This window comes from Megalops cyprinoides, chromosome 7 (assembly GCF_013368585.1).
Source record: "Megalops cyprinoides isolate fMegCyp1 chromosome 7, fMegCyp1.pri, whole genome shotgun sequence".
In the NCBI taxonomy this organism is placed as follows: domain Eukaryota; kingdom Metazoa; phylum Chordata; class Actinopteri; order Elopiformes; family Megalopidae; genus Megalops; species Megalops cyprinoides.
In genome coordinates, this window is record NC_050589.1 from 20,053,658 (window position 1) to 20,080,317 (window position 26,660).

A 26,660-nucleotide genomic window follows, 5' to 3' on the forward strand; every position below is an offset into this window, starting at 1 on the left:
CTTAGAACGATACACTGAGCCTATACTGTACGTTCGACGGAAAAATCTCCTCCTGCAGATCATTTGATGCCGTTTTTGAAATTGTCGGTCAACTGAACTGCAGTTATCTGCCGGACAGTTACGTTTTTTTATAATTGATACCACGGCCACCACTTGTGATCTCTAATGCGCTATAGCTGTATCACAACTTGAGAAGTTTCAGCTATCACATACGCATGCACGCGCACACACGAGGGAAGACAATAAAAAACATGAGGGAAGAGAGAAAGGGGGCGCAGAAAAAAAGAAATGAGAGAGAGATCACTTCTCTCTCGAGCTGATGCCTGAAGACGCGCTGAGAGGCAAGAAGTAAAACGCCGCTAAAGAGAAAAATAAATCTACTACTTTCTTGGAGCAGTCCTACCAGCGGTGCGATTTTGAATGTAATCAGATTTAGAAATAAGAGGAAGAGGAGGAGGAGGAAGAACCAGAAGAGTGCAGAATAATCGAAAACTACCAGCTAGCGTTCAACCACACCTCCCCCTCCTTCCGCCCTCTCTCGTTTGTAAAAAAAAAAAAATGTTTCGTTCCTCTTAGAGATCTACAGTAACCTGAATTGCCTGCGAGTATGGAAACGAGATTTCAGTGAAGACATTAAATTATAAGAAGAAAAAACATACATAACCGTTCAAAAATAAAATTAAACCGGGACCACTGAAATTTTGGGAAGAAAAGGACGCGCGGTACTGGAAACGAGCAGACAGACAGGTGAATGATTGCACAGCTAACAGTACGGTGCTGTAAGTGCTACTGTGTATGAGCGTTTGCTGGTTAAATATTTGAGGGTAACATCCAAATGTTTCCTTTGTCTCTCTCTCATTTTGAGATATGTAGTTTGTGATTATATGCGAGGGGTGGGGGGAGGGCTTGTTACCTCTTGGAATACTTTTCATGTAATTACCCATCTTAATACTTTAACCGTGTTGCTTGTAAATTACAGCGGTGATATAGGGAATAACATGTCTGCAGTATTCTTCCTTGTATATGAAGTGTCTGACGTCAAAAAAATAATGTTATATAAAATACTTTAATTCAGCATGCACAGAAATTCGATTCCATAAGACAGTACTGTGAGTTATAATGTGGTTTTTTTTTTGCAGCAACAATAGGTACCGGTCTTGCTGTAGTAATGCATTGTGTTTTCGTTTCAAACTTAGGTGTACGTCTCCACATGGAGTTCCCAGATGATCCAGCTGGGTTTAGAGACCCCAGACACATCCGATTGTACAACGAGTCTCTTTTCCCAAATAATTTAAGCGGGTATCACGATACAGACCCCTTCCTGCCCGCAAGTGTGAAGATCACAATTGTTGTGGTGTACATGATCGTCTGTGTAGTTGGGCTCGTGGGAAACTGTCTGGTCATGTATGTCATCATCAGGTAAGGCTTCATTTTTTATGACCTTACGTGGGCTCATGGCTCACACGTATTATTATACTGTTCCAAATGCAAAGTTGCATGTTGTGTTGTCAGGTGCTGCTTTGTGGGACTCCTCAGCAAACTGCAGTAGGAGTTAGTAATTTTTGTAGTGTTAATGACTCAAGATGGGTAACCATGGTCACTGGTTACAGTCACAGGTGGGATTTTTCTGGTTCTGAACCCTTGCTCAAGGAGGCCTTTGCTGTTCCATTAAATGGTGTCCTGGACTTGTGCAGGATCAACATTGTATTATCATCTTGAGGTTCTTCTGTAAATTACCTCATACAAGTCAATTAAAACATATAGCACTAAAACTCACAAATGCTAAAGGGACAAATACATTCTTATTGAAAGAAGTAGTAACACGTAAACTACAATAAGATATTCATTCATAATCTTACCATAATTCAGTCGCAGAATGAAACATAGACTTTGATTGTAAGATCAAGGCAGTCCACCAACTGACTCTTTCCAAAAATCTGGAATTTATTTCATGCTGTGTATTTATTTTTTCATGTTGTGTATTTAACAGATGTAATGAATGTATTTATGCTAAAACACATGAGCAAACAAAAAGTCTCACTGTTTCACTTGTTTTACTTTACATTATTGAGCATGCTGGACCACCAGCACAACAGCACTTTCAGGTCAGTACATGGTTGCTAAATTTGACCATGTATTTCAAACATTGCCTGAAAGAAATATGCTAGTGGTATACCTCAGAGTATTTCTCTTCATCATAGTCCTCTTTCCTCTTCCCCATTTTCTCCTCACCCTCCAGGTTGAAATGTTTTTCCCTGGGATACAGGCCTCAGTTTTTTCCTGTTACTGTTTCCATGGGCAACCACTTGTTTGCATGCCCCCTCCACCTCTGAACTTCGTGTATGATTATTAATCATTAAGATTTTTAATGGAATAGAAACAGTGTCTTTTTAGAGCATATTTGCGCTGGTTCTGAGGTTGAATCCCATTTGTAGACCTCCTTATTGTGGCTTTGCATGCAGACGGCTCATTCTGCTCAGAGATTTCCCATGAATCTTTGGGCATATTTCTTCAAAGCTCATTTTCTTCACTGAAGTTTGCTGTGTGGTGGGAGATGGTGCTGTGTTAGTCAAATGTCTACCACATATAATTACTCCCCTGTCTCACTGAGAATCTGCTCTCTGTCGGCCATGCAGTACTTTTGTTAATGGAGCTGAGAGCCCTGGTGGGCAAGGGGAACAGAACAGCCACAGCAAGAAACCAGCCCACTGCTCACCCCCTCTCACTGAGTGGAAAGTGGCCACTGCACAGACACACGTTGGTTTTTAGTGTGTGTGTGTGTGTGTGTGTGTGTGTGTGTGTGTGTATCTGTGTCTGTGTGAATATGCATGCATGTGTAAGCCTGTGTGTGCATGAGTTGAGAGTGTCCAAAAACATTCAGTGGAAAAAATCCTGTTTCAGTTATTTTCTTATTTCTAGTATCAGTTTTGCTTTAGCGGCATTGAACGAAAATGAAATAAAATGGACTGAATGTCATGGAAAACAGAAATAAATCACTGAACAACAGAATGCATACCCATTCCTAAGACACCGCTCCTTAATATTATTATTTATTTTTTATGCATTTAGTTAAAAGGGACAGTGCACAATAATCCTATCAGCAATTGCATCAATACAGTGCCAGATTTTAGTGATAATTTCCACCTGCAATCACTTGGAAATATAAGTAATTGATGAGATTACGATTTCTTTTCAAAAGATGGACTGTCACAAAAGGAGGCAACCAACTGTTGTCCATAATTGACAATGAAAAATGATACATGTTTTAAGATGGCCCCAGGGATGCATGTAGCAGCATACCACCTTCTTAATGATGCCATGTCTTTGGGGGCAGATAGATTTGAAATTAACAGTTTGCTTTACTGTAATCGTTGGATATACATTGTTAATTGGAGCTGTGGGGAACATTTAATTCTTTGGGCTCCATAATTCAATACAAATACTGAAGATTAAATCCAGAGAGAGTTTTTAGAAGAAGCACTCAAACACTGACTATTTGGTTGGGCCTTCACAATCTATTTGTATAGCAGGATTGATGGATAAATGCCTAGTGTAGCTCAAATGGACATTTTCCATTGGTTTCACAACTCTTGGCACATTGCAAGGGGGACACAAAAATCAATTAATTACAAGAAACAACAGAATTAGCTGAATGTTCCGTGTAGCACTGGCTGTCATGGCCCATTTGCTAGTCCTCAGATATGGGCTGCAGAATCTTGAGACTCCCAACCTACTGCTTACACTGAGTACGTCAGTACTCAGGAGTACCAAAACAACCATTCTACGGCTTCGCCATCTTGCTCATATCATCAGAACCGACATGATTAACCTCACTTTTTTGTGCCTGAACTCTCCATCTGCCAGTGCAGGCCTTCCCAGTCATGATTAAGCCAGCAGTACGCCTGCTGCTAATTGTAATGTAGCAGTGAATAATCAGGCATTGTAGTGGCTAGCTGTTGTTTACCGCTGGGTTTATGGCTTCTAACCCCCACAAATAAGGTCATCCTCTTCAGCTGTGAGTGTTTCTATTCTGTGAGCAGTTTTTATTTTGTTTTTGATTAGGCAAGCAAAACTTTGATGAGCGTTATAAATACAGTGCAGCAAGGTGTGCTCTGTGATTTCATGTAATTATCTACCAACACTTTGTTGTGGGGTACTTGTTCTAACTAGTAATCGATGAGAGAGGTTTCATGAATTCCTTAATTAATAGGTAAAGCCATTTTGTTTAATGTGTGACACATTGACTTAAACCCAATCAATTTTTGGTTGGAGAGTGCAAAGAGGGTTTGATTGAGTTTTAATCAGTTCATAATTAAAAGCACTTGGAGACTGTATTAAAGTTACATTTTACAAAGCCTTGCGTGCCCATCTGCAGTTGTGGCATGTATGTTTTGTAAAGAAACAATGGATATGTCATTAAGATATTGGATCCCAGTAGCTGCTCCTTCTGCCTCCTCCCCACCAGTGCTGTGTATAGGATTTTTTAAATGTGGGAGAAGAGATGGGAAAATGACTCATTCAAAGGGATAGGGGATGAGCGTTAGTTATCTCTGCCATTTGTTTATGTCATAAAGAAGCATGTACACACTGGGAAAGCTCTGTAACTTTGTTTTGTGTCTCTGACCTGAGCAGCTTTGGAAACATTTTTAAAGCTCTTCACTTTAAAATGTGAATAACGTAACAGGAGATTGCCAGTGATTATCATATCATTACAGGAGAAAAAGCTTTACTGTAATGGATTCCCGTAAATGTTTTAAATTCCCCTTAACCATGTAAACATGTTAGAAATGTCGTGAAATAAGATAAATTAGCTAGGAATTTGAGGTTGTTTAGTTAATTTTAATTTAATTTTAAAACAGCAACGTGAGTCACTGGTTGCTTGCAGTTACAGATTCCTCACATTGTAGCTTCGGTTTCTCATGCAGTAACATTCAAGTGATAATTTAATTTTTTTTTCTATGTTCTAGCAAGACAGATCATTTCAGAAACACCCTATGCATTGCAGTCAACAGCAAAGCAGCAAGAAATGTCGAAATGTGCTTTTTCAGTGGTAGTGGCCTGGGAGACAAGGAAGCCTCACTTTGACAAAAATAACATGCTAGATTGATGCTACTAGGCACGTGCAGGGAGTGCTGCACAGATCTGATCTTTACAAGATATGGATAGTCTGATAAAGGAGGCAGTTGATTAGATTCATGCATCCATACACTACACATTAACTCATTTGCACAGCACTTACTTTAAATTGATGCCCATAAACAAGCAAAAAACATGACACACTCATTTTGTAAAAAGAGAATTGGCTGCTCACAAGCATGGGGTTTGAATGCATTTAAAGAGACAGTAGCACTTTTGTAGAAGAGGGAAAATTCGCTACATTTACACCTCAAATGGGCACACTGCTGGGGAGGTTCTGTAGCTCTCTGTAAGTCATGCTCTCTGTAAGCAGCTGTAGTCTTTCTCACGCTGTCTGTAGCTCTTTTTAGTCTTGGTCATGCTGTCTTTAGCTTTCTGTTGTCTCGGTCATCCTGTCTGTCTCTCTGCAGCCTCAGTTACGCTGTCTGTACCCTTCTGTAGACTTGGTCATGCTGTTTGGACCTCTCTGTAGTCTCAATCATACGGTCTGTTCCCAGCTTTAATCTGTCTCATACGGTCTGTAGCTCTTTTTAGTCTTTGTCATGCTATCTTTAGCTCTTATTAGTCTTGGTCATGCTGTCTGTATCCTTCTGTAGTCTTGGTCATGCTGTCTGTATCTTCCTGTAGTCTGTGTCATTCCAAACTGATGAGACAAGGGGCCATTCCTATCTCTACCTTTTTGTATTTGAGGACAGAATGCTTGGACACACACACAGGATGAACAGGGGAGGCATGCTGTAGGTCACCCTGATTTAAATGTCGATTTTACCAAGCAGTCAGGGTGTCGATTAGTGAGACCGGGCCGGGCATGGTGCCTTAGCCACCTTAGGTGTTAAAGACAAAACGTCACTGGTACTGCTAAAGGGGTGTTAATTTTGTATGCACACTGGTGTTCCTACTATATTTTTTACTGGACAAAAAAACACACACACAAACAGCATACTTATACCATTAATATTTCATTAATGATGTCACTACTAAGTCTGCATCTTTGCCAAGTTGTTCTTGAGTTCCATTAACAATGATATTCAATCATACGATCCTTCCAGTTTTAATATCAAGGATAACCTTTTAGGGAATCATATTCTTTGCCTATACAGTGGGCCTGTTCTTGCAGATTTTTTTTCTGATTTGGAGGTTTCTGTGTGTGTGTCCTCATGGTGAGAGGGAGTGATTGTATGAATTCAACCAACTGTGTGGGTTCATATATGGCCCAGATATAAAGCATGTGAAGCCCACCATTTTTGCCATTTATAAACCAAGTTACACAAAACACTAATAAGTAATTTTAAAGACTATATACCACCCAGACCATAGGTTTAAAGGGAACATGGATCATTGTCATTGTTTTTTCACAAGTAGTGTTAGTTCAGTCTTTAAAATGCATTCTCTACCTGTATTCAAAAGCTAAAATGTATTCTCTGATGTATTTTCTGTTCTGTACATGAGCTGTCTTCCAAAAAGGAGTATTGTGTAACTCATGAGGTACATGAATTAGTGTCTCTGCTAATAAACAATATAATGGGATAAAATAATAATAAATTAGTATGATATATGAGTAGTTAGAATAAACATCACAGCTCTTAGTGTTATGATGACAGATGTTTTATGCTGTTGTATATTGCAAACCTAAGTAGTTTGTTGTGAATATGTGGTCTCAGACATGGGGACATCTCCCCACCACTTTTTGTTGTGGCCCATTTTGTCCCCACCACTTTAAAAAGGTGTGAACACGTCGAACCCATCGTTGTCCCCAGCACTTCTCAAAACAAACTGACGCCCATTGTCTCAGAGGCTTTTGGATGTTTGATATTCTGTTAGAAATTGAGTATATTCTTATCTTTTATTCTTATATTTTATTCTTATCTCCTTTGCTATCAACTGGAGTTGGAAGGCTCAATGGAAGCAATGACCAAACCAAGCTCGAATGTCAGCGCTTTGGTTTGGTGATTGCCTGAGTCACTTTCAGTATGACTGGGGACAGATTATTCTTCAGACAGGGGAAAAATTGTTTTTTCAGTCTTTTTGCAGTAAAAATAAAACATATCTCAGATTTTCTTCATACCACGATACAAATACACTCAGTCGTTTTTGTATAAAACAGCAGGCCCTTGTTAATGTCATTTATGGTCATTTAGAGAGATCTGCAGTGTATGAAAAGGTCAAAGGGTTGTGCTTCTTTCGACAAGTGCAATCTCTTTGCCGTGATCGATATTTTTAATCATTCTTCGTCTCCTTCATTAAATTGTGTAGGATGATTTAATCTGGAGTAGGCATAAATATCAGCTGAACTGATGAGGAGGCTTTTGCTTAGATGCTGGCAGTTTGATTGGTGTTCCCTCAATATGCTGTGCTGTGCATTGAGAAAACATTTTAATCAGGGGTCATTTAATGTTGTGTAAGCACTATACATGCCAGGAATTCAATACAGTGAGACTCCCTAGACTTTTGAATAACAAATTTAGGGAACTGTTGCTTTCATGTTGTTCATGCAACATTTTATATTTGGAACAAAAAGTCATGTAAGGATCAAAAAATATTTGTTTGTGATTTTTTTTCCAAGGTAAGGTCAAATCACATTTTATTGTATTTAAATTATATTTAAATTATGCTGTACTCTGCATCACTTGTAAGTCGCTTTGGATAAAAGCGTCTTCCAAATGAAGAAATGTAAATGTAAATGTAAATGTGTGATACAGTATTGTGGTCATCGAGGGAAATAGTCTATCATCATTAATTTTAATTTTACAAACAAGATGCACAGTAATTAGGTTGTTACAGAACAATTAACTGTTCCAGGCATCTAGAGCTCTGTCCTGGAAGTATAGGGGACTGGGTCTAGAGGTGGGGGTGGGGGTTTAGGAAACCATTAGGAAAATGGCAATGAGATCATCCCATAAATGGAAAAATATTACATTGAAAACCACTGGGTCTGGTTGGGTATCCTAACTGCAGAAGTGGGGTCATGATTAATGAAAGGATTCCTGTGAATTCAATGGAAGCCTTGGTTTTTTTTTTTCTTCAGACAGACTCCACTGCACAGCTGTGTGGTTTGGGGTTTACTGGAGGGGCTGATGCAGATTCACAGAACCATTTTTGTGCAGCTGGTATTACTGGCTGCCTTTACTACTCACAAATATCACATTAGTGTTACAGTGTGCATTTGCAATTGGGAGGTGAGCATAACGGGAACTACTTAAGCAAATGGGAGGTGGAAAATTTCATTCTGAAGCTCTGATGTTATGGGCTGCCCCAAAGTGAATTCATGAATCTACAGAGTGCACTCATTACCAACACTTCCACTTTGGGCATTAGAAGTTTTAAACTCTGTACAGAACTATTATCATGCATTTTAGTCAGTCTCAGTCGTCATCTGTCTGCATTTTGTGACTGGGAAAATATATGCCAGTGCAAGTGAGTCAGGGGGGAAAACCGGGTTAAAACTTATAGAATTTAGATTGCAAAAAATACTCATCCTTGTGTTTTCCTATTCACGCTTTTCTCTAAAGGGTAGCATGTGCACAAGAAGACAGCTGATAAGGCCTGGAACAACACAAACTGAGCAAAAGCAGTGAAGTATAGACAACGTTAGGGTGAGCTTATGTCCTGGTTCTCTCTTTTTTGAAGGGAGTAATGAAATGCAGCAGGGAGTTAGATTTGGCACCTGGGTGATGCACGGCAGTGATTTTGCACCAGAACGCTCCCCACATATTAGTTGTAGTGGAAAGGCAAGGATTTATTATCCAATAGACTGGGGGATTATTAGACGAGTCGATTGAGAGAGATGGATTTCTTGCATGACAAGATGCTTGCCTGGAGCTAGTCAGCAATCAACAAAATGGTTTAAATGTTCCTGACAGATGTCATGTTTTATTTCTTTGGCTATCTCCAAATGTATAAAATTATGCAAACCTGCATATGCTTAGGTTTGTGTGCCATGCGGTATTTACAACCTGAGACTGATTCAGTTTTGTCTTTGCTTTACGTTTGTATATTATATATGTTATATAACTATATATCAGATGCTGCTGGTAGCCACATGGCCCCAAATGAGCAACAGGCTGTTTTATGACTGTCACTGAAGGCAACAGTAGTTTAAATATTAATGAGAGAGGTTTTCTGGTAGTACAATGCATTCTTCCTCCTGGGTCCTGCAAGTTTAGTTTGTGTCACTGGGGCTACTAACGAGGGATGCAATACATAAAATACAGAAACATCCCTTGTGATCTGAAGACCTTTTAAAATTTAAAAAGAAAAATGAAAAAAAAAATTGAAAGAATGCATGGCTTTTTATTTTTAGCAGAAAAAGAGACATTTAACAGATCAGATTACATTTTCCACCATGCCAACTGTTCCATTTCTCCAGTGATTAAAATGACCCAAACCCTCAATATCGCCTTGTGCTCCCCTTGTCCTTTGTCTTCTTAGAATGACGCAGCTGTAATCAGACATTCAAAGAAGGTTTTTGTTTTCTTAACTTCTTAACTTTTTTTTTTACTTTTGTACACCAAGGCTCTCAAATTGTGACCGCATTTTTAACGGTTTGCATGAGACCATAAGTAAGCCGAGATGTTCCAGTGACTAATCAAAATTCTTTGGGAGGAATTTTTTTTCAATATAATTTTTCAAAATCATCATCAAAGGCTTCTTGTTTTCAAGGACATGGGACATCACACACTTGGAGACACTCACTCTCTCTCTGTCTCTCTCTCTCTCTCTCTCTCTCTCTCTCACACACACACACACACACACACATACACAATCAACCATATTTATATGAACAGATCACAAGATTTTAAGTGTTGACTTTTCTGGCATGAAAAGAAGACCTGCACTATTTTTAAATCTATTCAATACATTTTTACTTATTTCAGAATTTCATTCATATAACCTTTATAAATGTTGTTGGAGTATGCCTTGCATTTCACCCATTGTGGATCTTGAAGATACTGTGTTCACTGGACAAAACACTTAATGGAAATGATTACAAATCATATATACAATGATAATATTGCCCTGCACTCTCAAGTAATGGCTATCTATGTAAAACAGACCATTACATCTCACACAAGTCCAAAATACTCAACAACTTAACTGCATACACACACACACACACACACACACACACACACACACACACACAGAAAGGCTGTCTATGTCTGGGAGGGAGTCTGCCCTCTATATTTATTGATACCTCTGACTACACAGGAACCGTAAACATGCTTTAAAAGAAAAAAATATAGATTAGGTATATTTCCGCTGTTTAAATGCTATACTTATCACTATTCTTATCATATTTGCAATATCATTGTGAATTCAGATTCAAAAATAATGAATATTTGTGACATATTTGCTCACACCCCTTTAATGTTTATGTACTCTTCTGTCATGGATTACACCAACAAGAAACTTCCTGTAGTGTTTCATGGGGTTCTGGCATTTCTAGGTGGACATTTTGAACACTGCTCTTAGCAGAACTGTTTTAGATCCTTCAGATGTTTTGGTTTTCGTTTGTGAACTGCTTTCTTGAGTTTGAACCACAGTTATTCACATGAACTGATTGGGTCGAGATAGAGATTATCAGTTGATAAGATTCATAAATTTAAGTGTTTTTAGATTTAGATGAATACTTTCACATAATAGATAATAGATGCCAAGATAAGCGTCACCATTTTATGCCAAAGCAGATGAGCATGTCCAAAAAACTCATTCAAAAAAACTCTTTCATTTCATTTGACTATGAGATATGGTTACAGTTCCTAGAGAGATGCAGTTTGCCAAATTCTAGTTGCCTGTTTTTATTCTCTGCATTCATAAGAGGTTTCTGCCATGCAGCCCAGTCACAAATACAACATTCATGGATGCAACTTTGTGTCATTCATGCATGCAACTTTGTGGGTATTTGAGTCACTTTGATTGCCATTTTATTTTGGAGATATCCAGATGTTTCCTTTGGATTTACTGTTACCTCCTGAACCAGTTATCTCATAGCCCATGGCCTGAGATAGACACACATCTGCTGCTTGGTAGGGTTGCCACTGTACCAGTACTCTTACATTTCTTAAGTATGGACACCACAGTATCAAGTGGAAGATTCAGCTCTTTGTGAACTCCTGTTTACCCATCTTCCAACTATAATATGTTTTACCTCATAAATCAATGGCCATTTACCTTCAGTCTTCAAAGGGCTCTGTGATGTCAAGCATGATAATGCATGCTACTGATTGATCTGTTGGTGCTTTACCTTCTGTAATACCACATAGAGAGGCTTTTGGTGCTGTATAAAATTCCACAAACTTCCGTTGCACTTGCAGTAAGAAGAGCATTGGTGTAGATTCGTTTTTGCGCAACGTGCTCCTCATGCTTTCTGAATTGAAATGTATTATTTGTGAACAATCTGAAATTGCTTTGTGCAGTGCTGTCACAGTTGAAGTTTAACACATAATTAACACAATGTTTCAGCTCTCTCCATGTCACTACATTTACCCAGTATGCATCAATTTGGCTTTTAATAACATAAGTACACACAGATGTCCACACAGATGACCAGTTAATTTTAAAGGTGTTCAGTAATATATTAAATGGTATGTACCAAAATGATACATCCTCTTCCTGGTAATATGTTCTGATTTTGTGTCATTGTGTCAATAAAATCTGAATGTTTGCAAAACTCTCAGTGCTTTGAAACAAACAAAACTGAGTGAACAATTCAGCAGTATTCAAAGATTTATATGCATTTATCTTAATTATTTTTAAGAGACAATGGAAAATAATTGACAAGATTATTGTTCTTGTTGATTTTGTGAAAAAAAGTTGGAAAAGGGAAATTAACGTGAACAGTCAAAATACATCACAATATCTGATGTTTCAAGACGAGGTCAGTCGTGCAAACACTATGTGAGGAATGACCTGCATAGCTTTAAATGAATGCTTTGCCCCAGTGACTGTTAAATAAGTCTGTCCTACTTTTAACCAGTTAAACATTCTTTGTCGCAGGTGAACTGTGGTTTGCATAAATGTTTTACAGCATGGCAAAGGCAGTCCGTTTCACACTGATGGGTTGTGCTAGTGCGAGTGTGGTTTGTGATTATTCTGCTCTCCATGCAGTAAAATGGCTGTAATGTATTACATGTGAAGCTGGAGAGCATCATTGCCAAAGCACTACTACGAGTCTGGTAGTTTTTTTCACATTGGCCTGGATGCTTTCATTATATTCAGAGTTCTCTTAACACCACTGGGAGTGAAGAAGTCATACTTAATACTGTAATTCATATCTGAACAATTAAATGGGACAAATGGTAGTACCACTACAGAAATTTGCATTATATTTCTATGTGTATCTCTATCTCATTATTGCTTCCTTAACCCTCTCTATCTCTTGCCCTCCCTAACACTGGGATCTTGCCTGTCTTGAAATCAGTCCATCTGTTTTCTGCCATGACTGTTTGTTCATCTTAAAATTCAATCAGAAATGAGTCAGACACACTATTCTGTCGGTACAGGATTTGATCAAAACTGTTATCCCCTAGAGAAAGGAGAGGGAAAAGGGTCACTTTGAGAGCTTTTTCTACTGTTCCAGGCTCAGTCTGCTCCACACAATGTCTTTCTGTAGTTCTAATAAGAAGGAAGCCATTTCAAGATGGCTGTACCCATTCACTTGATTCATACCCTGGTTTTTGTTTCTGCGAAAAGAGGGCTGTGTGGTATCAAGTCACTGAAATCAGTTAACAAGGGGCTGTAACCATGGATCTGCGAGTTAGCGAGGGAGTGTGTCTATACTCTGACACTGGGCATGAAGCCTGCAGTGTGGAAAACAACACAACGTCACAGGTCTGGCAGACTGATTCATTCTAACATGCTTTCTCCCTATCACATTTAGAGTAATGTAATGCATGACATTACTTTTTCTGATAATATCAGTGATTGCTGCACTGAGATTGCATTAACTATGGAAAATAATGTGGATAATAATAATAATAGGACAAGACGTGTTTAAATTCTTCATTTGAAACGAAGGAAAAACAGTTTGCATTTAGATCGAATCTGGCCCTAATTCACAAAATGAAAACCATCAGATATTCATTGTTGGGATTTTTTTATGTATTACAGTGGCTTCAAAATGAGGGTCAGGACCCACCGGTGGATCGTAATATGCATGGACACTAATACATAATACATTCACATTTAAATTGCCATTTTTTAATGGCAATAAAAATGCCATTTTTATTGCAGGTTTTGCTTTTTCTTTGCAGACATTTAGATGATTTTTAAATCAATAATATCTGAAAAATCTTGGAGCACAACAAAATACACATAATTGCTCTGTGTTAGTCCTTGCATTTAGCGTTGTGCGGGTTTAGCAACTGTGTCACTGCGAATTTGCAGCTTCCCCGAAACATGTCATAAGTCTGAGGGTTTCAAATGTTTTTTCAGCCTAACAGACATTCTAGCTGAGTTCTTTGCAGCTTTGTCAGCTCAATATTAAGGTTTTGATTTCTAAACCAACACTGGATAATAAGTGATCATAATGAAATAAAATGCCATGTTCATCTCCTATTCTTAATCTAAAATGGTTTATGGAAATGTCAATGAATATGTATGCAAGACCTTGTATGCATCATCGGCAAACCAACTTGATCACCACTCAGCTTGTGCCAAAATGATATGGAGACCTACAGATCAGTTATGGGGTGCAACACACTTTATACCCTGAATTCAACTTTTGGTTCATATTGGTGACCAGGTTTGCTTGAAAAAGTTATGGACCAGTTACAGATTCAGAATTCAGACAAAGTAGTGACTGTCAGCACTACTTCTAACAGTTCCTGAACTTCCTTCAACAAAAAGAAAAAAATACATTAAAGCTTAATGCGGTAGTGACCTATTCACACTTATCATACTACTGCATATCAAGCAAAATATATTAAAATTATTCATCTCACTACTGTTATATTATTATTATATTATCAAGAAACTGTAAAATCTTATTAGTCATTTAATATAGCACTACACATAGTTCAGCTATCTTGCTGCTATGGCAAGATAATAACGAATTATCTCATAAGATTCTCTACTGTATGAGCTTATACAGAAGAACTAGTGTACAGGTAATGTCAAGATGCTGCAGTGATGTGCAATGGAATAATGGTATAGATGCACTTTGTGGTTACAGGATATGTATTTAATCTCACTGAAAATAAAAAAATTGGCATGTAACATAGCCCTTTAAAATTTATTCTCAATGTCTGAGATTGGTGAGCATGTCTTGTCTGACCATTCAAAATGATTTTGAAAAGCTATGTGTGTCTCAAAGCATTTTCATTACACTGGTCTTGAGTGTTTTGCACTGACTTTAATATCCTTACTTACTCAGCTTTGTCAACTCTTGCCCTCACTTTGTACATGATGTCATGGAGCAATTTTTTTAGGACGGTGTGCATTACCAACTTATTATCTGAACCATTCACTGAAGCCGTAGAAGGAAATGGCAAATTACGTTGTCCGCGCGCTCTAATAATTTATAATCAAGCCTTGCCTGAAGGTGTAAATTGACAATTTTAAGCCTCTGTGAGCTTTGTGAGGCAGCTGTCCACAACGAGCTGTACATATCAGCCCTATTTCCCTCGTCACCTGGAAACACCTGCTGCAATCGCAATAACAGTTCAAAATAAAAAGTCATGGGTCCAGCTTGTGGGTCAGAACCTACAAAGCTCTCACCTGGACAGAACAAAATCCCCTTAAAAAAGTCAGGTGACTATGGTTTTGGCAAGAGGACACCATATTCAGGATGCCTTAAGACTGAGTTTTGTGGCACGGGGGCCGTTAATACTTCTCTATCCAATGATTCAACACAAAGAAGTAGTTACAGCTGGACTGGAGACCTTTTAGATGCACAGTTCCCCTACTTGATGGAAATCAGTAGATTGATGCTGTCTGCTGTTTTGAATGCTGACGTTTTCAAGAAATGGACAACTTTTCTACTACATATTCTCACTGGGATGGTATATATAGTGAATATCAGTCAATGAGGCCTCCATCTGTCTTCCATTTGTGTTCCCTTATCAAAAAACAAACAAATTGTTTCCTCTGGTGGCAAAGGAACACCCAACAGTGTGAGTTAGTCCCTGCTGAATGTTTTTCAAATGGCCTTTTAACAGTGTCTAGCTGACAGATCTCTCTGTCGTCTCCCACTCCTTCACTTTAGGCTGAAGAAATGCAATGCAGGTCTGGCGGTATAGCCTTAAAAAGACACGAAAAATGAAATCTCAGCTGAATTAAATGGTCTGCTCTTCAATGGTTTATAAACGCATGCACATGCTGAATAATTCAGGCAGATTATTAATATATGAAACTTTGTGGCATGTGTGATGAAATCACATTTTTCCAATATGTCCTCTTTATGATGTTTTCCTGCAGGGCAGAAGAGTACTGCATTATTTTAAATAAATCATTGCACATGCTATTAAATATTTATGCTGCTGATCGGGTAATTATTCATTCTTGTGACCTTCCTAGCTGTGGAAAAAAAAGAATGAACAGCTCAATGCAAACTGTTGGTTAAACGACTGCGATGCCCTCTTCAACAGTGACATTTTGAAGTTCTCGATGACACACTGACTCCATCAAAGGTCACGTCAACAAAAAAGCAATGAATCCATATAACATCTGTGTTTCTGTCTAGGCTGCTCATCCTAAATCCCTGCACTGTGCTTTCACCAACCCACATCTCCATCCCACTATAAATAAACAAAAAAAATCAATGAGCCGCTAAATGACCATAAGGGTATTTCACTTCACTTCATTAGTTTGCAGTTAACATGAAAATATTTTGGATCAGTTCAGACTTTCTGGTTTCACAAAACCAAGCATACATCTAAATGTGCTCATAACCATGGCAGCACATCCAGAACCTTAAATCTGCTCCACAACAGATTAACGGTGTGTATAAATTTATATTGTCTTAAACAGTCAAATCAGACATTCTGTATTCTGAAAGAGATGTTTTCTTGGTAGAGATTACATTGACAGTGAGACTTGAGAATAGTGGGACAAGTCCCATGTGTCAAAAATAAGCTATAGTATTTGAATACTGTTATACCCCATTGACTTCATAAAGCAGTAGGTCTGTGTGCTGTGCACAGCAGTATGGGATGTAAAAAGAAAATAATTCATACCACATGCTAAGTGTATTTGAAATCAGCAGAGGATAATGTAACAATTAGCCAGTTTGTCTACAATGTTGTGCATATGCCTGCTGTGCTACTGTAGACAAATGACATTCAATTATTTTCATTTACTGCTAACATGATAATATTGTCACAGCCTGCCCTGTCATGAGCAGGGAATGAATTCCTCTGAAACCATCATGCAGTTTGATGAACATGTTAAATCATTGTTTCACTTTTGTTCTGATTGCTAGATTACTGTGCCATGCTTCTATTGTTGCATTGTGATTTAGCAGACATGAATTGCTAGCTAAATTTCAAACCCTGAAATTGATGCACTCCTCATACTTATTTGTAATCTGTATTTGCTTTATGTATAGGCCTCAGCAAAGTAAAGCAAGTCCCTTTACTCTGTCATACACCCACCACTGTTTTTTTTTTTCAAATTTTCTTTAAGATGCAAAGTCCCTTGCATCTCTATTTAAATTTATGGTTATGCTAACTGAGAAGCATCTGTCTTCCCTTGTTTGAGGTGCCTTTAACCCCCTTTTCACCAATTGCTGTCTAAACTGCATGCATGCAAGTACAGCTGGAGTAACTTGGCGGCTTTGACTTAGCTGGACCATTCTATTCTTAAAAAGGTGGAAAACAGAGTAAGACCAACTCAAATTATCACATGGAAGCTGGACAAATTGATGTAAGCTTGTAATTTATCAAACCAAATTCATGAAATTCTGCTTCCTTCACCAGGGTGCCTATCTTGATTTTTCATGTAATTGGTATCCCTCGTTGTGCGAGAACTCAGCTGCTTCAAGTAGGATTCAGCAAATCTGGTGGCCTTGGCCCTGGCTTGGGTGTGAAGTCATAAATTCATAACATGGCGGTTATAAATGACGGAACATTATCAAAGAGATAATTGAATATTTTAATAGGCATATTTGGCTGAGGGCAGTGATGAGCCAGTGCCTTCATTCTTTGTCCTCCTTTCCAATGAGCTCTCGGTGACAAGGCTAATGTTCTCATTATGTAATTGCTACTTTGAAGCAAAAAATAGAATTCCAGTGCATAATTACCTCATAATTATACTTTCAGAGGAGATAAGATTCAGTCTGCTCCCAAAAGATGAAATGTGGAGGAGGGATGAAATTGGAGTTTTTCCCTTTATTTTTGAGGTTTACAGCTACAGAAAGAATATTTCATAGCTCCTCCACATTTCATCCTTTGAGAGTTGACTGAGCCTTATCTAGAAGAATAATTATGAGGTCATAATGTACGGGAATTTTAGTCACTCGTGTGGGAAAATACTGGTAATGGCACTGTACTTGCGCCAAACGGTTATGTCAAATCTTGGAGAGCACCACTGTTTTGGGCTATGCTTCGCAAAGCACCTTTCACAACTTCATCTGGTTGAAACCGTTTTGGTTTAAATAGGCAATCTTATAGTTGGTCCCAATTATTTTCTTTTCACAAGGGCTTTATTGGATATTGATTTCATAAAGAGCAAACAATATATGGAGTTCAGAGGGACAAGGTGAGATCGATATTCCTTTCATTGTTGACACTGGATTTAACCTTCGTCCAGTTACTGTTTGTGACAAAACAGCCCCCACCGCTCCCACTCACCCATTCATCCAAGTTTTCCTGTGATATAAGGTTCATCAGGAAAACACAGATGTCCTGATAACATCGAAGCAAAATGGCTAGTATCTTGAAAAACAGTTCAAGGTTTTCCAATGGTACGCGTCACTAAATGTCTTTACGACATATTTATGGATGCTTACTACATGGGGACAAACAGTGCTCATACATGCATGTTATACACCACATACTTCGTAGCTCAGAAATAATGCCTAAGAGTTATGTTTTTTATGAATCGCCTTTGAAATCGAAGTAGGACACACTGTGTCTTTTTCCATTATTGCAAAACACAATGTGTCTTCAGTGCTCAGAACAGCAGAGATCAAAATAGAACACAGTAGTGCAAAACACTTGTATGACTCTATTCAGAGCTCACTTCTGTTATTTCTGCGGCCTTGTATTGCAGGTACACAAAGATGAAGACGGCCACCAACATCTACATCTTCAACCTGGCTCTAGCTGACTCGTTGGTCCTGGCCACGCTCCCGTTCCAGGGAACAGATGTCTTCCTGGGCTTCTGGCCCTTCGGGAACGTTCTGTGCAAGGTGGTCCTCTCCATCGACTACTACAACATGTTCACCAGCACCTTCACCCTCACCATGATGAGTGTGGACCGCTACATTGCTGTCTGCCACCCAGTCAAGGCACTGGATATGCGCACGCCGCACAAGGCCAAGGTCATCAACATCTGCATTTGGGTTCTGGCATCTGCTATCGGGGTACCCGCCATGATGCTGGGGGATGTGGAAGTGGAGGCAGAGGTCAATGGTATGTGATCCTTGTTCACATCTCCTCAGAATTGGTCCAATATTTATGAAAAACAAAGTTCTGTTGATAAAATATTTAACCAGACCAAAGCCCTGCCATTACCTTACCTTGTTTACACCCAGTACTAAGGCCTTCCTTTGATGTGTAGATTGATCTCAAACCGGTAGTAATGCATCACAAAGCCTTGGTCACCAACAGAGCAGCTTTACCTAGGCTGTTCATGTATAATATAATCTCTGCAAATTCATCCAGCTTTTACATCTTCAAAACCAGGAATGCAAAGTGCTCAGAAAATAATTTGGTAGGAAGTTGTTACAGCTGGCACTGGCAACACTGTCGGTCTCTTTCGAAAAAAGGCCATTCTTTCTGTAGTTCTTTTTTATCCTCCTTTTGTATTTTCCCCTCATGCTGTTAATCTCCCTCTGGCTAATCTCGTTTTGGTAGAACCTCACTATTAAAGTACAGGAGGTACTTTTTTCAGAAAAAGGGGGGTATTTTACAATACAGGAGTTAACCAGCTGACTTTTATCAATAATTTGGGTAATTAACATTTTCCAGTTTTAAAAACCCAAGCTGACATCCACCCAAGCTCATTACCATGAAAACACATACAGGACCTTAAACAGGATCCATAGTTTGACATTAACCTAGCTGTGTATAAATTTACTTATAATCAGAATATAATATATAATTATATATTGTGTATATTTATATATATTATAATAATAAAATAATGTCATCATTTTCTCCTCAACTAATCAGATGTCCTCCATTCTGAAGGCTGACATTGCTTTGATTGTGATCACATTGACATGGACATCGGAGTATAGCGCATAGAAAACTTTCATGAGTAAAAGGATTTAAGACTATTGCTGTACATAGAAACTGCGATGCAAAGGATATTACTTTGATGCTTCCATACTGAGTTTAAGGAATAAGGCAGTAAATCTATATATGTGCTGTGTTATACAGTGTGTTTTATGAAACAGAAAATGTCATACATATTTACTTTTGAAATATAATGAACATCAAGATCAACCTGGGTTTTTTCAGTGTTGGAATTCATTGACATTTTATACTTGATAATATTATGACAGATTCCACAGTCATCTGTGAATGATATAGCATTGCATGTTCTAAAATTACTGTCATGCTGCATAAGGTATATGTTTGCACAATGGTACCGCTATGTTGTATGAGTCACTAGATTGCTGTCCTGTATGTGCATGTGCACAAGGCATTACTTTTAATAGAGCTGACATGTGCAGGCTTAGTGTAAATCCCATTAAAGCCCTGTGGTACTGTTCATACATACTTCTTCACAACATGCAGAGTGGTTACTTACTTTATATACTCGCACGTCGCATTTCAACAGTCTCCAAGTAGCTGCCAGTATTTTCATTTTCACATTTACAATCATACATGCTTGAGTTCCTTTTATTTACTGTTATGCTCACCTAGACGTATCTTCCTTCTCTTTCTTGTCTTCCTTTTAACTCTCTTTTAAACATCTGGGGATTGGGATCTACTATAACCTTAAAGGGTTGCCACACATGCTAAGTGTAACTAGCTTGTCTTCAATTAGTATCATCACATTAACCTTAAACGGGTGTCATGAATGGAGGTTAAGCAGCTAGTATGAGCTGGGCCAGTCAAAACCAGATAACTTCAGTTAGTCCTGACTTATTTTAAAAACCTTGGCTCTGGGGCCTTGTTTCTCAATATATACATGGAACAGCTATAACTTGTGTCATATATGTACCAATCGTCCCTTGCTTCATCATATATGTTAATCTTTTCCCTTCAATTAATAGGTGTGAGTTCTTAATACAGTGTGTCATTGAATGGCTTCAGGGTGACAAGCAGGAATGAAACTTTTCTGAGTCTGATATAGATTTTAATATTAGAGGTGGAGATGTTCAGATATCTCAGAGGCAGCATATTAAACTGAAAAAAAAAAATGGTGCACGCTGGCAAATTGCCAATTTTGTGAATGCAGTGTCTGACATGACAATTGAACTTTGGAGGATTCACAATCTTACTCAAAATGAATGCCTCTGTGAAGGCCCTGGTGAATTGTTCAATACACCTTAATGAAAAATAAAATGCTGATTTGACATTGGTGCTGTTCTTCTTCTTCTTTTTGAGTTGAATAGGAACAATGTACTGGTGTTTATTGTCATACATTTCATCATTAAACAACAGAAAGAAAAAATATAATTTTCTATTATTTAGTAAAGTGAAAGATAATAGTAATATATCACAAGTTCCTTATGATGGCATGCCATATTAGGCTGACAGCCTCATTTTGAACCTGTACAGGGGGACATCTCTGGCAGTGGGTCATGCTTAGGGAACCATTTTGTGACTGAAAGAAGACTATTATATCCCAGACCTGTCCACAAGCTCTCTTAAAAAGGTGCTTTTGACCAAAATGTCAAAGGATGAGCACCTGTTTGTGTGTAGACATTGCCTTACTACAGCATATTGAGCTTCTTAAGACACATTCATTTCCCAGATTTACCTTAACCAGTAGAGGCTTATTATGGAAGCCTCTCTCTTGCCTGATTGCTGCAGTCTCTAAGTCTTCTAAAAGCACAAGCCAATTTCACACAACTTGTAATTACTTCAGTCCACTTTTTTCGTATTTCTAGAAAATGACTTTTTTAAAGCTGATTGACACAAAGATGTGTCGTATTTTGGAATTTTTTTTTTTACTGTTTTCATTTCTGTCAGAATTATGGTGGCTGAGTTCTAATATGTTTTCATTTTATGGACACTTTCTTGATAATTTTACCTCTCAGAAAATGGCTCTGCAAATGCAGGGTTCTAACATTTACATCATTGTCAATGTCCATTAGTCATTGCACATTCTGATTTTTTTCTATTCTGTGTTTTATCTGCGTTAAAGCAAAATCTTTGATGGATGAAAAGGCTGGAGCTGGCATATCGAACATATCGTCTCTGCTCATCACTGAATTGAATACACCACCATCTTCTTCTTGCTCTTCATTTTTGTATTCGGGGCTGTTGCCCTTGTTGGTCTTACTCCATTTTTATATACTCAAGCTTTTCTGTGTACCTCAGTTAGGATATTGCACATGTGCTATGGCCCTGGCCAGTGAGATTACTTTATAAAGTGTATGGCTGGTAAATCTTTGTGTAAAATGACAGGGAAAATTCACACATGCGAGAACCTCACCTGATGTATATTAGTGAAATCACCGCAGCAGAAGGAAGGGATTTGTTGAATATGGATTATTCATACAGAGACCAAAGGAGATGGGGCAGGGATCAGGGCAGTGATTTATTCACAGCGCTGCTTGAAATCTGAGAAGTCACTTGTAGGGAATGGGGAGCTAGTTCCAAATAATATGGGACCTGGAAGCCAAAGCCGATGCTTTCATGCAGTAGCAGTGTGTTTGTATTGTATGTGTGTGGGCGATGATTAGGGGAGGTTGTGTGAGGGCAATTTCCTGCATTTGAAGAAGTTAGCCAGCCATTTGGTCAATTTAGCCCAATGTTCTGGCTAAGTGCTTTTGACTAAATAAGGAAAGCGATAGGGGGAAAAAAAACCCGGCTTCGTGACGTTTCTGAGTAAATAACAGCTGTATGGAAGATCTTCTAATTTGAAGGTCTCGAAGCGTGTATAATGTTATTTATTCAGGTGATTTAATTAGCACAACTTGACAAAGTGTGCAGGTTGGAGTCTGTGCACAGTGTCTGCTGTGTTGGTCTGTAGATATTATATTAATCTCCGGTGATAATCCTCATATCCCTTTACCACAGAGTGTTGACACATTCTCACCTTGGCAACAATATGTCCGTCACAGCAGAGAGTAGCTCTCAAACAAAGACTTCAAGTCACCCCTTTTCTTTAATGACTTATTCATTGTCTTAACAGATACTTGTGAATTATTCATATGTGCTTCAGGCTTGCAGTGCTTGGATGAATATTTTTGTGCTGCCCCTTTCAAATGTAAATAAGCTCTATATGTTAAAACGATATCTCATAGATTACCTTCACACCTGTTTCACTTGAAACATACTAGTTGTTTTGTTTTGCTTTGCTTCTCTAAGGAAATATTTGTAGTGTTAACTATGGGAAGGGTTTCATTTTTTCTGTTCAGTAACTTCAGAGTCAGTGTCAAGTCCCCTACTGTTTTTCAGATTAATTTTGAGAAGAATGTGTATGCTCTTCCTTCATGTTTATTTATTCATAACACACAAATCAATGTTTAAGTGCAGTGGTTGCAAGTGACAGTGTTTTTTTTTTACATTTTGACAGGCAAACATTTTGTACACACATCAAGATACAAAAGCCTAGAGGTAAAATATATAATATAGACAATGGTTTCTCAACATGGGCTGCACACCTCATCAGTGTGAGGAGTAATACTAATGTAAACTTGTGTGCCTTGAATTCTGACCAGCATTCTTGACTTGTTTTTAAGGAGTCAACTAATATATCACAAATAATGAGCAATATTTACATCTGGCTGAAGGTGTTAGCTGAAGGTAGCTGAAAAAAATCAAAGAACATTGTTAACTTTACATAAAAAACACATTAAAATTTGTAGCAGTTGTCAAGATGATTCATCAATTAATTCAACAAAGGAAAATGAGATATTTGGCATAATTGGCTGTATAACTTGTATGATTGATTAAAACCCATGTATATTGTTAGTATGTAAATAAGAGTGCTAGCTCCTACTATCTGTAGGTAATATCTTTTTGTTGTAACACAATAGCTTTAACATGCATATTTATCTTTCTGCACATGTAGCATAATAAATTACATATGTGATATTTTACTAACATGAGGACGCAATGTGACTTTCACTTTTCTGTTTTGAAAAAACTAGCTATTGTCCAATGTTCAGTAACCCAGACATTGATAGGAAATGTAAATTACCTGACAAAGTGAATGTTACTGCAAGCCACTTTAGATTATTGTAAAAAGAAAGTCACATAGTATTGTATTCTGCTGAATTAGGCAATTTTCAGAGGTCCTCTGATCTTTACTGTATTTGGATGGTCATGCAGTAGACATGGATGATTATAAAAAAATTACATATATACAATAGAGGGTAGTGAACCTGCCGCTGCACAAACTGGGTTTATGTGGAAGGGAAATATATAGTTGGTTAAAAAATAACTAACAAGTGAGATGCAGAAAAGAGCAGTGGTACAGGGGAGTCAATGGGAGAGCTGCAGGGAGCAGCATTTGGGCAGAGATTTATTTGTCAGGAAGCTGGTTGCAAGAGTGGAGGACAGAGTTATCCACAACAGTGCAGTGCTAACTAGAAGTGAGCTGTTTTTGTGCTTAATTATTTTTAAACGTAATGTTTACTGGGGGAAACATGTCAGTATTGTTAATTGATAGTAACAATTCTTGAATATTATACACTACTTATTAAAAATAGGTTATTATTCTGTGTGTTCTTATTAATGAATGGCTGTAGTATGCAGAGGGCAGTTTGTGTCGGGCAGAGGCAGAAACAGATGAGCAGCTGGTAGGATTTCTTATATTTCCTTACATCTTAGAGAGTAATGAAGGCTACATGAAGAGTGTGTTTTGGTACAACCCAATTAGAGTATCAGTACCTGAAGAATAGGAAAGGGTCTCACATCCAGGCTTACTTTAGTGATAGGCTAATTAAAGCTGACATGTGACACGAAAGTCGATTACAGTAAATGTACTCAAATAGAAGCTGAGTCAGTTCCGTTGAAAGTGTACTGCCACACACACAGCAGTGGAAAAAAATATAGAGGAAGATAGAAAATGCTATTGGAAAGCTAGATTTATGGTTTGGTAGCACCCCCTCTGTTCTGAGTTTTTCTTACAGGGTACACAAACAACAACTTAAAATCTCACTCCAACTGTTCAGCATAGGTTGGCATTACCATGTTATTTTCCATGGTCTTGTAGATTGTTATTTCTAAAACAAGAAAAAAAACGCAAAAATGGTGAGTGCATTTTATTATAGTATTTACTTGCTCTAAATATAGCCTAGCACTCAAATAATGTCACACAACCATCTGCCTGTATGTATTTTGGTTGCGAGCTAGCAGAATGACTGTAGAGTTTGTGCTCCATACTGTTTCATCTGTTGTACTTGGTAGCCGTCAAGATGTTAACTGGCTCCCAGTGCAAATTAGGTTGTTACATGCATACAAGTGCTCTATATGCTTGTTAGCGAGCAAAGATTCTACCATAGGCTGTACAATTATGTTCAAGTTTTATCTTGATGTGACAGGGAAATCATCAGCCCCTCCATCAGGGTGTGTGCTGCCTGAGCAAGTGCTTGAAAACAAGAGCACCGTGCCAGTTAAAATGCACTGAAATACAGAGAAAGCAGAATAGCTGTAATGGAAGCAGATGGCAAAATGCAACCAACAGAAGCCAAATATGACATTTTATTGGCCTATCATGTTCTGTCTACAAATAACTCCAGTTATTTTCCTGATTTTGTTGGGTTCCGTATTTGGTTAATTGTCTGAGGCTTTCACAATTGTTTCTTGTTCTTCATTTTATTTCAAAAGACTAGGAAATGATAAATCACCAAAAACACCACTTTAACTATGACAGTGCTCTGCATGAGATATTCAGTTGTGTAGGTATCTCATGTAGCACTCCTTCACTAATTCTGAATACGCTAGAAAAGCATAATAATGTATTGACTCTTCTGGAATCTATTCAAGAATCTGCATGTGCACTAGTTTTATCTAGCATTGAGAGTTATTGTACATTTACATTTAGTCATTTGGCAGAAGCTCTTATCCAGAGCTTTAAACAGCTTTTATTCACAAAAATAAAATTTCAGCTATAACACTCAAACTCAGATGTAGAGTGTATAGAGTTTCATGTCAAGAACTCTTTGATCTGTACTTGCGCTAACGTGTTGCTAGCACTGCAGCACTACCGTAGAGCAGAAATACTACACTCATGGGTGCGGTTTTCCTCTGTTCCGCTCAGGCACCGAGTGCATCGTGATCCTGCCCGACCCGCGCAGCTACTGGGACCCGGTGTTCGGCACCTGCGTCTTCCTCTTCTCCTTCCTCATCCCGGTGGCCATCATCAGCGTGTGCTACAGCCTGATGGTCAAGCGCCTGCGCAGCGTCCGCATCCTGTCCGGCTCCAAGGAGAAGGACCGCAACCTGCGGCGCATCACGCGCATGGTGCTGGTGGTGGTGGCCGTCTTCGTGGTGTGCTGGACGCCCATCCAGATCATGGCGCTGGCCCAGTCGCTGGGGGTCAACCTGGGCAGCCTGCTGACCGTTGCCCTGCTGCACTACTGCATCGCGCTGGGCTACGTCAACAGCAGCCTCAACCCCGTCCTCTACGCCTTCCTGGACGAGAACTTCAAGCGCTGCTTCCGGGAGTTCTGCTACCCGTCGGCCTTCCGGCTGGACATGCAGCAGTCCAGTCGCATGCGGAGCATCGCCAGGGAGGTGGCCTACAACTGCAAGACTGCGGACGGCAATAGCAACCCCGCCTGACTAGGCGTGGAGCTGCCCCTGGTCGGCACAGAGCCGCCCAAGGCCGGCAATTCCAACACCGAACTCACCCAGATCACGGCCCTCTAGCACCACGAGGGTCCCCATGGCTAGCCACGCCAAGGGGACAGAGTCGTACTCTCTGACACACCATTTGGGACAAAGGGGCTTTACTTAGTGTCTTATTTGGTTTGGTTGTTTCGTTTTTCTTTTGTTTTTTGTTTTGTGAAGTTGACAGATTTTTAATTTTTTAATCGTTTAAAGTATTGTTTTGCTATATTTGGCATTCTAGTTTAAAAAAAATAAATAATTAAATGGCCTTAAATATTCTACAGTCTGTTAAAGTCATCCTTAGGGTTGAAGTGTTTCAGTCCCTGCTGGTGCTTTTCTCTTATTGTTTCGCTGTTGCCTAAAAACTGCGAAGAACAGAAAGGGTGAAGAGGAGATAGAGTT

The 26,660-nt window shown here is 38.7% G+C and overlaps 1 protein-coding gene across 1 annotated transcript; it reads left to right on the forward strand.

The window, feature by feature from the left end:
• Positions 1-605: 605 nt before the first annotated feature.
• Positions 606-26,284, forward strand: oprl1 (opiate receptor-like 1). Its single transcript, XM_036533335.1, has 4 exons — positions 606-747; positions 1,197-1,419; positions 18,346-18,707; positions 25,687-26,284. Exons 2-4 carry the CDS (start codon positions 1,211-1,213, stop codon positions 26,208-26,210), a joined length of 1,095 nt encoding a protein of 364 aa, XP_036389228.1. The 5' UTR covers positions 606-747; positions 1,197-1,210; the 3' UTR covers positions 26,211-26,284.
• The last annotated feature ends 376 nt before the right edge of the window (positions 26,285-26,660 follow it).

Coding starts and splice junctions, on each gene's coding strand:
- oprl1 (XM_036533335.1), top strand. CDS start 1,211: ATGGAGTTCCCAGATGATCCAGCTGGGTTTAGAGACCCCAGACACATC. Junction 1,420..18,345: donor GTCATGTATGTCATCATCAG/GTAAGGCTTCAT, acceptor CTTGTATTGCAG/GTACACAAAGATGAAGACGG. Junction 18,708..25,686: donor AGTGGAGGCAGAGGTCAATG/GTATGTGATCCT, acceptor TGTTCCGCTCAG/GCACCGAGTGCATCGTGATC.